General features: G+C 38.3%; 1 protein-coding gene across 2 annotated transcripts in view; it reads right to left on the bottom strand.

The window, feature by feature from the left end:
- CNTNAP5 (contactin associated protein family member 5) overlaps positions 1-18,212 on the bottom strand; it is a 1,132,484-nt gene that overhangs the window by 120,060 nt on the left and 994,212 nt on the right. For both annotated transcript variants that reach the window (XM_030887885.2, XM_045299024.1), the window contains one exon: positions 6,481-6,720. In XM_030887885.2, the coding sequence (XP_030743745.1) occupies positions 6,481-6,720 (240 nt within the window). The remainder of the gene's footprint in view (positions 1-6,480; positions 6,721-18,212) is intronic.

Genomic DNA, 18,212 nt, shown 5'->3' with positions numbered 1-18,212 from the left:
TTATATGAGGATGGGGAAATAGATCTATGAGCCTACATTTATAGGTTTAGTATTAAGGTAGCAGAAGGACATTGGTCCTCCACTCAAGTACTCCCTCAACACAAGAATACTTTCGTCTCTTGCTCCTATACAAAACTTATGCCACCAGGGGTTTGTCATCAAGCTTTAACCCAACTGAGAGGTTGGGCTCCACATCTACCATTCTCCAGGAGTGTCTGGGTGACATAATCTAGAACCAGATGTCAAAAATATCCACAAGCCACAGCAGGTCTACTGCCTCTGACAAAGCTCAGTCAGGAAAAGAGGTCTGGCTTTCCAGGTGCGGTGATATGCATTAAACTGTAGGGGGCACAATTGTGTTGCCAAAGAAAAGAAAGCGTGTGGCTCGGTTCATACCTTGTCCTGAGGTGGAGGCCTCAAGGTTGTCTTCAAGGAAATAAGGAGTGTGTTCTGGGTTACGCTTAGTACTAAAGATGCCCTCAAGGAAGCAAAGGATATGGCTCGGCCCCTACCCTCTATCTAGGTCAGGTCTCAGTCCCAACCTCTCCTCCTGCTCAGCAACACAGTAGAGAATGCCCTACAAAATGGGATGCCGGTCACAGGTGTTTAAAGTCCAGAACCATAATTTACCATATAAGACATCATGACTAGAAAGGTCACACTAATTGATCAACACTCAGACTTGAAGCACTTGATGAAAATAAAGATTGCAGCCTTCAAAGGGCACTCCAGTTCAAGTAAAGAGAACCAATATCCTCACAAGTGGACCAATAGGCAGCTCCATGACAAAAAGAGATACGATTGAAGTGGTCAATGATTTCATTTAACTTGGATCCACAATCAACAGTCAGGGAAATAGCAGTCAAGAAATCAAATAACCGATTTTATTCAGTAAATCTGCTGCACAAGACCTCTTTAAGTGTTAAAGAACACAGTTGTAATATAAGGTGACCGAAGATAGTTCAGGGCTAAGGTGACCGAAGATAGGATATTTTTAATCACCTCATATGCACATGAAAAGCTGAACAGTGATTAAGGGAAATCACAGAAGAATCGATGCATCTGAATTATGATATTGTCAAAGAGTATTGAAAGTATCATGGAATGCCAGAACAAAGATTTATATTCAAAGAAATGAGACTAGCAAGTCTTTTCCTCAGCTATCTGGAACATTCTATCAGTAGATATTAGTGCCCAGGACTCTTGGTGAGGATTAGTGGAGCTAAGAGAGACCCTCAATGAGAGTAATTGGCCTTGTGACTTCAACGGTGGGTTCAAAGTAACCAGAACTGTGGGATGGTGCAGACCTTGACCATGTTTCCTTCTGTTGCGCTTCAGGTCACTCTGTTGTGTTTCCTTCTGTTTATTGTCTATGGGTTTGCAGCTGAGTCCATGGCATGGAACAAATGAGCACATCTGTCTTGGAAGAAGGATTATAGTCAGAATTCTCCAGGGGAGTGTGGTTGGCAAGACTTGCCTTTGGTACTTTGGACATGTCCTAGGAAAAGATCATTATATTTGGCAAAGTCCTGATCACTGAAACATCCTCATTGAAATAAATTGGTACAGCGGCTCCTTCATCAATAAATTGATTGTGAGGATGGATTAATATATGAGTCATAACTGCCTGGATGGGACAAAATATCAATATTTATCCAGGCCATTGTTGGAAACAGAAAGTGGGTCAGTAGATTATGGTTCTGTACTAGGCATTAGGATAGCGTGTACACCATTTGCTAAATTATATTGTGACTTTGTAAGTTAGCATGGAAGAGTGATCTATTTCTGCACTTCCATTTAATGACCCTTTTCCCAGAGGTAATTGCCATGTCTAAAAGACTTTGATAATAGGTACATCTTATAGGCATTACAGTGACTGAATATAAATAAAATATTTTTCATGTACTGAGAAAGGTGGAGTATGTTTAGAAACAGAGAAATAGGAAACAAGCTTTCCTAGCCAAACACACATTTATTTACTTAACTTATAAACCCAAACAAAATTTAAAATAGTGAGGAGGGAGCACATATGTAGGCAGAAGATATAATGGCCCCGAAAGAAGAAAATTAATGTGGTTTGCATGTGGGAAAGGAGCCAAGATAAAAAATGGCTAAATTTAGAGGAATGAAATCTAGGAGATGTTTGAGTAATTTTGCTGGAGAAACGCTGAGAGGCCTACTTTTCATATTTTTGAAGCAAAAAACTAGGTTACAGTCCCTGTATATTTTAGTATACGTTAGTCTCTGGGCCTGGTATTGCTTATTGCTTATGCGCCTCTTCTCCCCAGCTTTAAAGGGAAAGCTATCCAGTAACCTCTGCCAGTGTGAAAATCCAGTTGGCTTTTTTGCTTGTCTTAGTTCATGCACTAAGCCTACTTGGATGAACCTGCTTTAATTCAAGATCTCACACAATGCCTAACACACTCTGGCTCTGAAGTTTGTATCCTTCTCTCCCAAGGCAGACAGCATGCTTCTCAGCAATAATAAGCAACTAATTGGGGAAAAGATCAGTGTGAATGAATAAAGACTTTAATTATCGAGCTCTTTAAAGAAGATATTTGGAAATACTTAGATGTGGCAGTCTATTTCTGCAAAGATTTCAACTTTTTGATCTCCTTGTTTTTTTCTTTTATATTTTCGTGTATATATATATATATTTATATTTACATGTAAATATATATATATATTTACATCCCATCATTAAGTTTGACTAAATAAAACATGGATTGGGAGTACTAGCAAATAAAATGTGTCTTAATAAACTGATAATAATTATTTATAATTGTGATCCTGATTTATGTGTAAATCATGTTTTAGTCATTAAAACATTTTATTTTCATAGCTAAAACCTTGTAAAACATTGCTAGCATTATATGATTGCTATACTCTTTTGTTCCTTCAATAAAATAAGCATACTGCGAAGATTGACAGAAGACCACCACTTTGCCCTATGTTTGAAAAAAAAAACGAACTATTCAAAATTATATAGAATTAACTTCAGGAATGTTGGTGACTCAGTGATTAAGTTTCTAAGAAAAAAGGTAACTGATTTGAACCCAACAGCCACCCCACAGGAGAAAGACGCAGTTGTTTGCTTCCATAAATTTTATAACTCTTAGAAGCCCTTTTGTGTAGTTATACATTGTCTTTAAAAGCTGCAATGACTAAGAATTGATGGAATGGAAAAAAATAAAATTATCTCGAACTTATGAGCTCACACCAAGACTGCAAATCCTCATCCAAGGTATAGGTATCTATCTATAGATAGATAAAGCTATCTATCTTTATTCAGTTTTCCAAGGTAGTACATTCAAAAGATTGGGTGGGAAGGCAAAAACAAAAATACCCCCCCACCCCACACACAAACATTGGTAGGACTTTTATATTCCAAGTCTTGTCTCATGGGTAAATAAACATGAACATCTAGGGAAGGAATCTAAAGCTTTAGACATTAGTCACCTCACCTCTAGAGAACGAATATTCCAAAAAACACATGGTGTGTGGTGTTTTTTGTTGTTGCATCTTTCATTTTATTTATTTATTTATTTATTTATTTAACATTTTATTAGGGGCTCATACAACTGTTATCCCAATCCATGGTGTGTTTTTATACTAAAGTACCTATAGATGGGCCTTGGTTCCCCTCCCCGCATTCCCCCTCACATTGGTATGATTTTTTGTTCTTCGATGTCTGATATCTGATCCCTTTGACACCTCATGATCACATAGGATGGTGTGCTTCTTCCATGTAGGCTTGGTTGCTTCTGAGCTAGATGGCCGCTTGTTTACTTTCAAGCCTTTAAGACCCCAGATGCTATATCTTTTGATAGCCGGGTGCCATCAGCTTTCTTCATCACACTTGCTGATGCACACATTTGTCTTCAGCGATCATGCTGGGAAGGTGAGCATCACGTGGAGGAGATGAGCCAGTCAGGGTGCAGTGTAGCATCGATGAAACATACAACTTTCCTCTAGTTCTTAAATGCTTTCTCCTCCCCCCTAACATGATCCCAATTCTACCTTACAAATCTGGCTAGACCAGAGGATGTACACTGGTACAGATAGGAACTGGAAACACAGGGAATCCAGGACAGATGAAGCCCTCAGGACCAGTGGTGAGAGTGGTGATACCAGGAGGGTGGAGGGAAGGTGGGGTAGAAAGGGGGAACTGATTACAAGGATCTACATATAACCTCCTCCCTGGAGGACAGACAACAGTAAAGTGGGTGAAGGGAGAGGCCAAGCAGTGTAAGATATGACAAAATGTTAATAATTTATAAATTATCAAGGTTTCATGAGGGAGGGGCGAGCGGGGATGGAGGAGAAAAAATGAGGAGCTCAAGTGGAAAGCAAATGTTTTGAGAATGATTAGGGCAACAAATATACAAATGTGCTTGACACAATGGATGTATGTATGGATTTTGATAAGAGTTGTATGAGCCCCCAATAAAATGATTTTTTTTAAAAGTACCTATACACTTACTGGCAAGATTATTTAAAATGCTTCCCCTCCCCCAACTCAACAGCAATTAATAATAACAAAGAATTTCTAAGGCTCTTCCTAAGCTAGGTTCTATGATTCCTTCATTATATTCTGGACTTAGGAAATGGAAGTAGGAGAAAGACCAACAGTCTGCTAATACAACATAAATGTTATACCTCTTCTGGCTTTTATTTGTGGTAAATGTCCATTTTTAGTATTTTCACTTCAGCTTAATTGCCTTGCTAGGATATAGACGCAATTATAAACAATAAACCCAGTCCTTATTTATTGATATGGTTACATTCCAAAAAGCAGGTCGGTATATGAATGAAATCAGCATTATGCAAAAACAAAAAAATAATCATGTCAGATCACCAAATAGAGGATGATTGTGCCAGTATATTGCTGTGGTTGGGAATCAACATGTCGGTTCTGATTCACAGCAACCTTATGCACACAGCAGAACAGCCTCAGAATGATGGAGTATTCTGTTAGCATTGAATCCAACATTTTACCATTCTGACTCTCATAAGTGAGAAAAATTTATAGTGAAGGCAATAAGCAAGGGCCTTACATTAAAATCCATCCACAGCTATTTATTCAGTACTAAGAATTCTGACAAATTTCAGAGAGCAGAAATTCCACCGGCCCAACCCTCTGCCATCCTCACCAGAGTCGTTAAGTTTGAGCTCATTGCTGAAGCTACTATGTCAATCCATCTCCTTGACAGTCTTCCTCTTTTACACTGACCCTCCACTTCACCCTTTCCAGGGAGTGGTCTTTTGTGATAACCTGTCCAAAGTACGTGAAAAGAAGTTTTACTATCTTCACTTCTAAGAACCACTCTGGTTATAATTATTCCGAACAGACTTGTTTGTTCTTCTGTTAGTCCATGATATTTTCAATATTTTGTTCAACACCATAATTCAAATGCATTGATCCTTCTGTGGTTTTTCTAATTCATTATCCAACTTTTAAAAAATGCCTTATAATTAAAAAAATCATTTTATTGGGAGCTCATACAACTCGGATCACAATCCATCCATCCATTCATTGTGTCAAGCACATTTGTATATTTTTTGCCATCATCATTCTCAAAACATTTGCTTTCTACTTGAGCCCTTGGTATCAGATCTTCATTCCCCCCTCTTGGCCCCCTCCCTCATGAACCCTTGATATTTTATAAATTATTATTATTTTGTCACATCTTACACTGTTGACATCTCCCTTCACCCACTTTTCTGTTGTCTGTCCCCCAGGGAGGGAGTTATATGTAGATCCTTGTCATTGGTTCCCCCTTCCTACCCTACCTTTTATATTCACAAGAGGTAATTTAAAACCTCATAGCTTGGGTCTGGGGCACCTTAGTCTTCAAATATGGTATACATTATTATATAGCACTATAATATATATTATTATATCATGTAGGCTTATTGTTTAAGCTAAGAAAAAGTTTTATACTATAATTTAAGAATTTCACTCTTATATAGCTGCCTGGTGGCATCATTATAGAACTGCCAAACCACTCAGAATCCTAGCACCACGGAGTTGACATATACTCTTAACCTCAGCAGCCAAGTTGCTCTTTCTCACACTTTTGTGTTCATTGTTACTAGATGCACAAAATAGTTAGATAGCAGGTGTTTTAGAACAGTTGTAAATACAAAATGTCTAAGAATGAGATATTTAGTAAATGTGGAGTAAGTGTATATCTACATGCATTGAGAAGCTATGAAGACTCTTGGGACAAAAGACAATAACAGGAAGGTAAATAACACAAATCTAAGCATTTATTTTTTAGTCCCCCCCCTACACACAACCCCCTATATTTTATCACAAAATCATCTCTGGGTAGTGGTACCAATAAAATCTACATCAATGATCACTTCTTGAGAGAAGGAACAGCACATGGGAGGTTTAAATGAGTGTATCTGACCTGACTGAGGTCTGTGGGTACCCCAAACGAGAACAAAACAGAAGTAACCAAGCCATTGTACCTTTTTTACAAAAAGGACCTTCATATGGTGAGTTGGTGCAATCACAGAAGTAGCCACTGTGCTTCTCCACACATTTCCCCCCATTGTGACAGGTGCTGCTGTAACTGCTACAATGGCCAGGGCAGCCCGGCCGGACTCCAGATGTGACCTTTGCTCTCTCTTCAAGGTCCAGCTTCTGCCCATTCAAGTGTAGTGAGCGAATACATCCCAGGAAGCCTTTCTGTCTTGATGCTGTTCCTCCTAAGAGGTAGAAAATAAAGGAGGAGAATGTAAGGTATTGTAGGACTCAGATGTTTCAGGTTTAATGTAAGCAACTATACCAGTTAACGATTAATCTTTTGTCATGCCATGTTGATCATTTTGGTAGAGGAAAAAAATCCTAGGGGAAAAATTCAAGTTGGTCCATACTGAATACTAACCCTTCCCAACAAACAACAACCACAACAACAAAAAGAGAGACTAGTTTATGTGAAATCCTGTACTATATTTCAGAGTAAATTTACTTTGGAAATTTCCCTAGAAAATAAAATGCATTCTTTCACAGTCTACAGTTAATTGTCATTTGCAAAAGAATCCACTGACATCTGTTCTCTAGTCTAGTATGCCTGTTTATGGTAAGAAGTAGTTAAGCTCAAGAAAAACGGTGCATACTTGGAGTTCAACTTAATTTTACATTAACATGACAAGGCTATAGCTACCAGTGGTTTGGTCAAATACTGGACTAGTTTCTCTTTCACAATATCATCTAATGTAGTCACCCTAGACAATATTAATCGAGTGTAATACAATCAAAGAATCAGTTGAAATATGTGTATTTTAGTTCTAGAGTATACGTAGGTACTATGACTCCCTCTCTCTTTACTCTGTACTCTTAACATTGACTGACTTACAGATGTTAGGACACAAGTGTGGAGAACTTTCTGTTCTGCTGTCTGTTCCTTGAATTTTGGAACTTGACATCACCAATAAACCTAGGAGCTAATCCCTTAAGGTAAATCAAACCATCAATCAATCAATAGATCTATTAATAGATGAAAACCTAAACTAAACCAAACTCATTGCCATCGAGTCGATGTAAACTCATAGACACCCCAAATTAGAACAACCTCAGAATGATTGAATATTCCGTTAGCATTGAATCCAACATTTTACCATTCTGACCCTCATATGTGAGAAAAATTAATATCGAAGGCAATAAGCAAGGTCCTTACATTAAAATCCATCCACATCTATTTATTCAGTACTAAGAATTCTGACAAATTTCAGAGAGCAGAAATTCCACCTGCCCATAAAGAATACTAAGTTAGTAAAAAGTACTATACCTGGGTCCAGCTTATGCACACACAAGTTTATTTAAAAGAAAACATACATGAAACATGTCTTTGTATTTTAGTCTGGGTACTTTAGAGAAACAAATCCACAGAAAAAAATATATAAAAGAGAGATTTTTACATAAAAGGTAAGTGCACATCAAGAAAACATCCCTACCCAGTGCTGCCCAAGCCCACAAGTCCAACATTAACCCATATGTCTGACACCAATCCACAAAGCCCTCCTCCATCTCACAAAACACATGCAATGATGCCGACTGCAGGAGGAAAGCTGAATCAGTGAGCGTGTAAGCATCTCATTGCTGGCTAGGGTCTCCACACGGCTGCTCTAGCACCCAGGGCTGCACTGGAATAGGTCCATGTGGCTTCTCCTCAGGGATGTCTTGCAGGAAGGGAGCCTTGCAAGCTGAAGCAGGGAACTGGCTAAGGCAGCTGCACCCTGGTCCGACCATCAGAAAGCAAGAGACCCGAGAACTAGAAAGGCAAGGCTCACCGAGCCATTTATCCCTCCATCCTTCAATTAAACCCACATGTGTTCATTGGCCAGGTTCACACAATAAACTTTAACTAACTCACTTTGTGATGAAAGAATGGATGCAGATAAGTTATCTCAGTAATGCACTTTTCTTAGTCTCCTTAAGGTACCTTAAAAAATTTTTTTTAAAGAATGGTTGATGAAGTGATTTGTTAGGTGTGTTAAATTTATGGCAGGATGATGAGCTCAGGTTATGATGGCCATTTGCTGGTATCCTAAATGGGTAAATTTAATAGATTTTCTCAAATGACACAAGACATCATTGGGCCTTATGATGAAGACGCTTTTAGATTCTTAAAATTTGGATAGGAGATGTGTGCCAAGAATTTTTTTCAACATGATTTTTTTTCATTACCTGTCCATCCTTTGATCGCAGCAAAAACTGTCATAAGAGAATTTTCTTTGGAAACCTTCTGCCACCCAATATACCAACCTGATTTTGCCTTTCCGGACTTTACTGCGTACCAGTGAGGATGACAGAGCTGCTGTTTGATATTGTGTAAATCAAAGACTGTAAAATTCATCGCTGAAAGATTAGAAAGATGGATATATCTCCTTGTGAAGTGCATGTCCTACATAAAGGATGAATAAAAAATAGCTTCACATTTTACTGTTTTTGTTTAATAAATGCTTTTATTATAAAAATATATGTTCTAAACCATTAATTTTTAAATCTGGGAAGATTTGCCAAAAAAATCAAATTTTTCATCCAATAATTCATGTCGCTAGTCTTAGAGGGCTCATCAGCACCTATCCTGCCAATAAGCCTGGTCTTTTTATGACGGAGTTTTGCTTCATAGTTTGCTCCTTTTCTATGTAGGACCTATTGTGATTCCTATTGTGTAGTGGTAGCTGAGACCACCTAGTTATTCTGGACTAGGGTCGTGACATCTGAAACTCTTTTGTTTTCTTCATTCTGCTTTGTTCCTGATGGGGAGAGACCCGTAGTTTCACTTTAGATAGCCAGATAGTCAATCACAAGTTTAAAGACCTTGATCACTACTCACCAAAGCAGGACAGGATACAGGATACTCTTTAACTGTTTTTTTAACTGTTTTTTCCTGGCCCTTGCCCAAGACTATTTTTCTGAACTCCAGGCCCAGTCACTTAGTCCCACCAGTGTTTTACTATTGCGAAGATGTTTTCATAACTTTGCCCCTTGTGTGCTCAATACTATTTTTGGTTATTTTAAAGCATATCTAAATACATATATAGAATTACCTTCTGTCAAACATATATACTCTCCTTCCTCAACCTGTTCAGCTTGCACATCTACAAGTAACCACTTGTGGATTATTATTAGTATTATTATTGCAGGATTACGAATGTATTAACCTATTTTGTTTTCTACCATTGTGCCTATTTCAGTATCTTTCTTTGCTTAATTTTATATTGATCTCCCCTTATGGTATATTGTCTTCCATAAAGCTAATTTCATAAAGCTAATATATGTCTACCCACTAGTTAGTGAAGTAAAAGAGCTGAAAATATATTTTCAAAGGGCAACTAGAAAAAACACAAAGTAAATTATTATCATGAAATGTACAAAGACCAGGAGTTATAAATCCATGAAAGAAGAACATGCATAGCATATAATAAGTTGAAGGACATAAATCAATGATTCAAGGCCCAAGTTGAAATATGGATTCTATGGACAAAATGTTGCAAGATAAATGAAGAATCAAGAAAAAAATGAAAAGACTACACAGAATCACTGAACCATATCTTCTGTCCATTTTTAAACTGGAAGTTTGACCTTTTCATTCTAGAGATATAGACATTTTTAGAAATTCTAGAGATTAGTTCTTTGTCTCATGTGGCAGTTACGTAATCTTCTGTCAACTTGTGAAGGGGCGGAATCTAGCCTGTCAATCAGGTCGCAGCTGGATGGCCTCATTTGGAGGCACAAAAGAGACAAATAGCTGACAGGAGGCCGGATGCACATAGACACTCTGCTAGTCTTCCTGCTGACAAGCCACATGGAGACCCCTGATGGAACTAGAGCCCTGGAGCTGTAGGAGCCACATGGAGACCCATGCCAGCGCTGAGATGATTCCACGACCACTGCAGTCACAAGACTTTCCACCCACTGGCCTGTGATCTTCCTGCATTCAGTGCCATTGCATGTGTTGTGTGAGTCTGAAGAGGAAATTATAGATTGGCATTAGAATATGGTTAATATCAGACTTATGGATTTGATCTAGACTGGGCTGGGATAATTTCTTAATATACAATTACTCTTTGATATAAAGTTCTTCATTACACACATATGAGTGTCTATGAATTTGTTTCCCTAGTCAACCAAGACTAACACATCTGATGATGTGTTGTTGACATTTCCCCCCCAATTTGTGAGATCTCTTTTAATTTCTGATGCATATAATTATCTAATTTTTAACAGTCTCTAAGCATGTAATTTCTTTTGCTGTTTGTGTTTCCTTTCTGATACTGTTTGAAGATTTACTTCTTCCATGAATCGGGGGTCTCTAAGTTTGTTCGTTTTTTTATGGTCTTGATAGCTTTAAGTTTACGTTTAGATCATTGATGGATTTTAATTCATTTTTTATTTGGTGAGATATATACAGCCTGTTTCATTTTTCTGCAAAGGGGTATACACTTTTGCTAGCATCAGTAATTAAAGAGAAAGCTTTTTTCCTCGTGTACTGCATTTCAGCCCTTTGACAAAGAGCGGTTGTTCTTGGTGGACAGGTTTTCTTCTGGGTTCTCCATTCTGTGCTACATGTCAGTTGCTGCATCTATACCGAGCTGTTTTGACAACTCTGGCTGTTTGGCAGGTGTTGACATTGGAAATAGATAAACTTTCTACATTGTTCTTCGTCTTCTTTTATTTTTAATCATTTTATTGGGGGCTCATACAACTTTGTTCTTCTTTAGTTGTGTTTTGCTTATTGAGGGTCTCTTTCCTATATATACAAAGTTACAGATTAGGTTTACCATCTCTTTAAAGAATACTGATAAAATCTGGGTCAGGATTGCATTCTATCTGTTGATTGTTTTGGGTAGTATTGAAATTTTCACAAGGTTAAGTCTTCCTTGTGAAATATGTGGTTTTTCTCTTTTTATAAAAATATATGGTAGATTATGTAGATTTTTTTCTAATAATGAACCATACTTGTATACCTAATACAAGCCCAATTTGGTCATAAAATGTAATTTTTGATATCTTATTGTATTCTATTTCCTAGGATTTTGTTGAGAAATATTACATGTATGGTCATAAGATATATGGAACTATAATTTTCTTTTTTAGTGGTGTCTATTTTTTAATAATGTATGTGGTTTTTGTATCAGGATTATGCTCACTTTATAATTGGAATTTGGGATACCACCTCCTTTTTTATACTGTGGAATAATTTGAATAGAACTGCTGTCTGCTGACTCTAAATGATCAGCTAAACTCACGTGCGAAGCCCCCTGGGCCACGTCATTTTGTGGGTTTGTGTGTTCAGCTGATGACCCAGTGAGTATATCTTCTTCCGTGAGGGTCCCTTCTAGCTGTCTACTCAGTCCAAGTCAGTTCACAAAGGTAGTGTAGTTCTAGAACTGTGCCCATTTCCTAGGTCTTAAAATTTATTAGACTACAGTTATTCGTATTTATGATCCTTTTTATTTCAGTTGGTACTGTTTTGTAGTCACCTATTTCTTGTTTCTAATATATGATAAATCTTTGCCTTCTTTACAAATTTGCCAGTGGAGTATCACTTTTATTATACCATGCTATCAATTTCTAGTTTAAGGATTTTTCCTATTGTTTTTTTCTTTGTGTTTTATTTATTTCAGTTCAAACCTTTATTTTTTTTTCTTCTGATGTTGACTTCTTTTGGGGTATTTTTCTAATAGCAAAAGATATTGTATAAAGGAATTATTATATAATTTTGATGATAAATAATCAAAATGAACATCTTAATTATATATACACACATGTATATATACACAAACATGTATATATTTGCACATATGTGTGTATGTGTGTGTGCATCTCTCTATCATCTGTCTATTGCCCTCAGAGTATTGTTTTTGCTGTGTCCCCTGCCTTTTTGTGTGTGACGTATTGTGTTTTAATTCGCACTTGATTAAAAGAGATTCCCCCCTCTTTATTTCCTTTATTACACAGTGATTTTTAACCAGGGTGTAATTCATCCATCATGTACTTGAGTTTTGTTTTTTTTTCTTGACTTTCTATTGTTGATTTCTAATTCGATAGAAGTATAATCTGAGAAGATGATTTCTGGTATTTCAGTGCATTTAAATTTATTGAAACTTGCTTTATGGGTTATCATATGATCTATGCTGGAAAATGCACCATGTGCACTGGAAAACAACGTGCATCCAAACGCTATTCCAAATCCAACACCTTTGGGATGTGGATAAGTGAAAGACACACATGGATTCCAGAAGTCTGCAAAGTAGGATAGTGGAGAGGACAGGATTAAGTATGGGGAAAGATCAAGACCAAGGGCAAGGCCAAATCAAAATTTTCTGTTTTCATTTATAGTCTCTCTTATATGGACTTAATTCATTCTATGGAAACAAATTTCTGTCAAATTCACCCAAACACTTGGCCACCTCAATGTGTGTCAGACTAGAATGGTGTTCCCAAGGGTCTGAAATGACTGATTTCTGGGAAGTAGATCACTAGTCCTTTTTTGGACTTAACCTGGATATCTTTCATTTAGCATCCCTTTGTAAAAGTTCGCTATTTGCACCATTCAGGAATTTCTTCTAAATCATTTGTCTCTCAAACGATAAGATTAGTATATGTTGCAATAAAGATGGATCCAGAAAACAATCTTAAGTGTATCATTTCAAATAGGGCTAACAGATGTAAAAAAGTAAGAAATTAATGAAGCCCAAACCCAAACTCGTTGCCAGTGAGTCAGTGCTGACTCAGAGCGACTCCCTGTGAGTTTCTGAGACTAATTGCTTACGACCTGCCGACCATGAAGACTGCAGCTCAACAATGAACTCCTGTGCCACCCGGCTCCTGAAGAAACGTCTGGGGTCTGTCAGCCCAACTGTGGGGAAAAGAATTGGGTATGGGATCATGACTTGGGAATAGGCAAGAACTACTCTCTCACGATCACACTTATTCACATAAGTATGCGAATGAAAGTCACTCCACCACTTGTCTGTCAATTTGGCATACGGGAGTGGCTTGTGTGCTTTTGTGATGCTGGAAACGATGTCATCATATTTCAAATGTCAGCAGGGTCACTCAAAGTGAAGAGGTTTCCGCAGGGATTTCAGACTTAAAAACAGACTACAAAGAAGGAATTAGATGCCACTTGAGAGGAAGTATCCCCTGAAAACCTTGCGCATAGCATGGAACCGTTGTCAGCTATTTAAGGCCTCATGAATGGAAGCAGAACCTGATCAGATACAGAGCTGGAGGGTGGGCCCTTGGGTCGGCAGGCACTCAAAACCGGACTGCGGAGGAGCTGCCTTCTCGAAGTAAAGTTGATCAACGTGGCGTGAGCAGAGTGAAGCCTGTGGGCGTGGGGACTTTGGGGTCTTCATTTGCCGATGGGTGACAACTTAAAGTAAGAAACACCTGAACAGCTCTACTAACATTCAGAACTTGGAATGAATGAAGTATGAATATAGGAAAATCAGAAGTCTTCACAAGTGGAATGGAATGTGAAAAGATCGATATCCTAGGTATTAGTTAGCTGAAATGATCTGGCATTGGCCATTTCAAATGAGAAAGTCACATGGTTACTATGCCAGGAATGACACAATCAAAAGGAATGGCACTGCATTCATGGTCAGGAAAAGTAGTTCCAGATCGATCTTGAAGTACAATGCAGTTTGTGATAAAACTATATCAATTAGTCTTCAAGGAAAGCCATTCAATACTATTATTCAAATTTCTGCACGAAACACCGAAGCTAGTGATGAAAAATTTGAAGAATTCTATCAGTTTTCAGTTGAAAATTGATCAAAGTTACAATAAAGATGCATGGATAATTACCGGTGTTTGGGATGAAAAAGTTGGAAGCAAAGAGGAGGGAACAGTAGTTGGAAAATATCATCTTGGTGATAGAAATGAAGCTGGAGGTTTCATGATAGAATTTTGTAACCCCAATGACTTGTTTCCAGCAAATACATTTTTAAAAACAATACAAATAGCAACCATAGACATGGACTCTCCCGATGGAAGATGCAGACATCAAATTGACTACAGCTGTGGGCAAAGATTATGGAGAAGCTCAATATCAATAGTTGAAAATCAGTTCAGGGGTTGACTATGGAACAGACCATTAATTGCTCATGGGTACGTTCAGGTTGAAGCAGAAGAAAATTGAAACAAGTCAACAAGAGCCAAAATACAATCTTGAGTTTATCACACTTGAATTTCCAGAACATCTCCAGAACAGATTTGCTGCATTGAACACTAATGACAGAAGCACAGATGAGCTGTGGATGGACAGGATGACCGTCATGAAGAAAGCCAAAAGTCATTAAAAGGACAGGAAAGTGAGAAAAGATCATAATGGAGGTTAGAAGGGACCCTGAAATTTGCTCTTAATTGTAGAGTAACTAAAGCAAATGGAAGAAATAACGAAATCAAAGAGCTGAACAGAAAATTTGAAAGGGCAGCTCCTGAAGATAAAGTGCAATAGTATAATGAAATGTGCAAAGACTTAGAATTAGAAAACCTGAAGAGAAGAACACAATCCACACATCTGAAACTGAAAGAACTCCAGAAATCGTTCAAGATTTGAGTTGCAGTCTTGAAAGTTTCCCTGGGAAAGTATTTAATGATGGCAGGAAGCATCTAAAGACGTTGAGAAGACTACAGAGACAGTGTACCAAAAAGAACACGTTGACATTCAGCCAATGAGCAAGAGCCAATGGTACTGAAAGAAGATCAAGTTGCATGGAAGCAGTAACAAATACAAGGCTCCAGGAATTGATGGAATACCAATTGAAATGATTCAACAACCTGATGAACCATGGAAGAACTTACTGATCTATGCCAGAAAAATTGGAAGACAGCTACTTGGCCAACGGATTGAAAGAGATCCATATTTTTGCCCATCCCAAAGAAAGGTTACCCAATAGAATGCTGAAATTGGAGAACAGCATCATGGATATCATAGGCAAGTACAATTTTGCTGAAGTTACAACAGTACATTGACTGGAGCTGCGAGAGGTCCAGTCTAGATTCAGAAGAGAACATGGAACAAGGGATCGCATTGCTGATGTTAGATAGATCTTGGCTGAGAGCAGAGAACACTAGAAAAAGGTTTACTGTGTTTATTGACTATGGAAAGTCATTTAACTGTGTGGACCATAATACACTGCATAGTCTTGAGGAGAAGGGGAATTCCAGAACACTACGTCGTGCTATTGTGGAACCAAGAAGCAGTTGTGTGCACACAAGGAAATACCATAGTTTAAAATAACTAAAGGTGAGTGTCAGGTGTGTATTCTCTCACCATACTTATTCAGTCTGTATGCTGAGCAAACCATCAGAGAAGATGGCTTATCTGTGGTTCTCACCCTTTCGAATGCCGCGACCCTTTAATACAGTTCCTCATGTTGTGGTGACCCCCCAACCATAAAATTATTTGTGTTACTACTTCATAACTATAATATTGCTACTGTTAGGAATCGGGTGACTCCTGTGAAAGGGTCGTTCAACCCGCAAATGGGTTGTGACCCACAGGTTGAGAACCACTGGCTTAGATGAAGAATATGACATCAGGATTGGAGGGAGGTTTATAAACAACCTGCAATATGCTGAAAGTGAGGAAGTATTGAAGCACATGCTAATGAAGATCAAGGACTGTAGCCTTCAGTCTGCATGATTTTAACTCAATGTAAAGAAGGTCAGCTCTCTCTTTCAGGTTGGAGGGCAAGATTTCTCCCTTGTTCTCAGAATTCACTCGCACACCCTCTCAGGGCTCGCACTCTCTTCTTCCATTTTCAGTTCTGGTATTCCTCTTTTGATTCTGTAGTCTCCTCATAACAGCCATTTTTCCAGGTGGGTTTTCACACTCCCCGGAAGCAGCCATTTTCGATTGAGAACTCTCCCACAGTCCACCATGTGGCCGTGTACGCTTTCCAGAGACAGCGTGTACTATCTGAGACTGTACTACCCCAAACTTCCCTTTCCCTCATAAATGTTTCTTGAAGGAAAAAATAAAAGATCAAAATTCTCACAACCGGACCAAATAGGTAACATCAAGATAAATGGAGAAAATGTTGATGTTGTCAAGAATTTCTTATTGCTTGCATCCACAATCAAGGCTCATGGAAGCTTCAGTCAAGAGATCAAAAGATGTGTTGCACTGGATAAGTATACTGCACAAGATCTCTTTAGATTATTTAAAAGCGACAATACTTCTTTGAGAACTCAGTTGTCCCTGACCCAAGCCATGGTATTTCCTTTGTCTCATACGCATGTGAAGGTTGGGCAAAGGCTCAGGAGAACCAGTGAAAGATCGATGCATTTGTAATGCAGTTCTTGTGAAGAATATAAAAATTACCACGGATTGCTGAAAGAACAAAGATATTTGTCTTGGAAAAATCATAACCATAGCGCTCCTTAGAGGCATGGATAGTGATTCTTTGTTGCACATACTTTGGACATGTAAGGAGAAACCAGACCTTGAAGAAGGACATGATGCTCGGTAAAGCAGAGGGCGAGTGAACAAGAGGGAGGCCCTCAATGAGATGGATTCACACAGCAGTTGCAACAAAGGACTGAAGCATCAGAATAATTGTGAGAATTTCACAGGCAATGCTTCACCACTCTGTGTGTAGGGTCGCTATGGTGGAACATGACTAGGGGGGTTCCTAAAAATAAATAACAAAAACCTGGGAGTCACTGGTCATAAACAAAAACTGAGACGCGACGCTGCTAAGGGCACATCTAGCCTCTTATTCTGAGGAAAGGATCAGAATGTGTTATACATTTTGTTCTGATAAAATGATGCCAAAGCAGACCAGAAGGTCAAACCCAAATTGTATTCTCCTGTCTGTCTAAATATTGGTCAGTAAATTTGTTTCTAGCATAAACTATTTCAATTAGAAAAAAAGCATCTCATTGTTTCTTTCCTGGAGATTGTGTAGAACACAGTGGTGGGGATGAAAGTAGGCAAATTACTTGGTTTTTCCTCATATTTTGCAGTCACTCCCCCTGGTGGCTTTGAATAACTTTTCATATTTCGTAGTAGTATTTTTCCTCTGGAAAAAGCGATGAGCGAAAAATCTAATGAACATTTTCTTGTTTGTAACTTAGTTAACAAGTTCCTAAATGGAAAATGCATGATTGGTTTTCTGCAGCAATATATACTTTGAAGTGTAAAGCTAACAGAGCAAGGTAAGAATGATCCCAAACAAGGGAATCATTTCAAACCCCATGCCGACAAAATTAGCATTACACACTGACCTATGTGCTAAATCACACAATGAACTAAATTCTTTATTTCACCTGCTATTTTTTCCCTTCTTAATTCTTTCTAAAGGAAGAAACCCACAAGGCTTGCTATTTTTTCCCTTCTTTTATTGGTTTGTTGTTAGGTGTCGTTGACTCCAATTCCTAGTGCCCCTACACTGTGCACAGAAGGGAGCACGGTTTGTTCCTTCCTGTACCATCCTCACAATTGCTATGCTGTGCCAATTGCTGCAGCCCCTAGTTCAAGCTATCTTGTTGAGGGTCTTTGTCTTCTCTGTTGATTTTCCGCTTTACCGTGCGTGACATTCATCTCCAGTGGATCCTCTCTCTTGATAACATGATCAGAAAACATGAGATACTATCTCGCCATCCTCTAAGGAGCATCTGGTTCTACTTCCTCCACTCATTCTCTCTCTCTCTCTCTCTCTCTCTCTCTCTC

This window comes from Echinops telfairi, unplaced genomic scaffold, assembly GCF_000313985.2.
Source record: "Echinops telfairi isolate 266 unplaced genomic scaffold, ASM31398v2 ScPeMD7_4;HRSCAF=17, whole genome shotgun sequence".
In the NCBI taxonomy this organism is placed as follows: Eukaryota; Metazoa; Chordata; class Mammalia; order Afrosoricida; family Tenrecidae; genus Echinops; species Echinops telfairi.
Note: the sequence above shows the minus strand (reverse complement) of the source record. Positions and strands in the feature narration are given on the sequence as shown.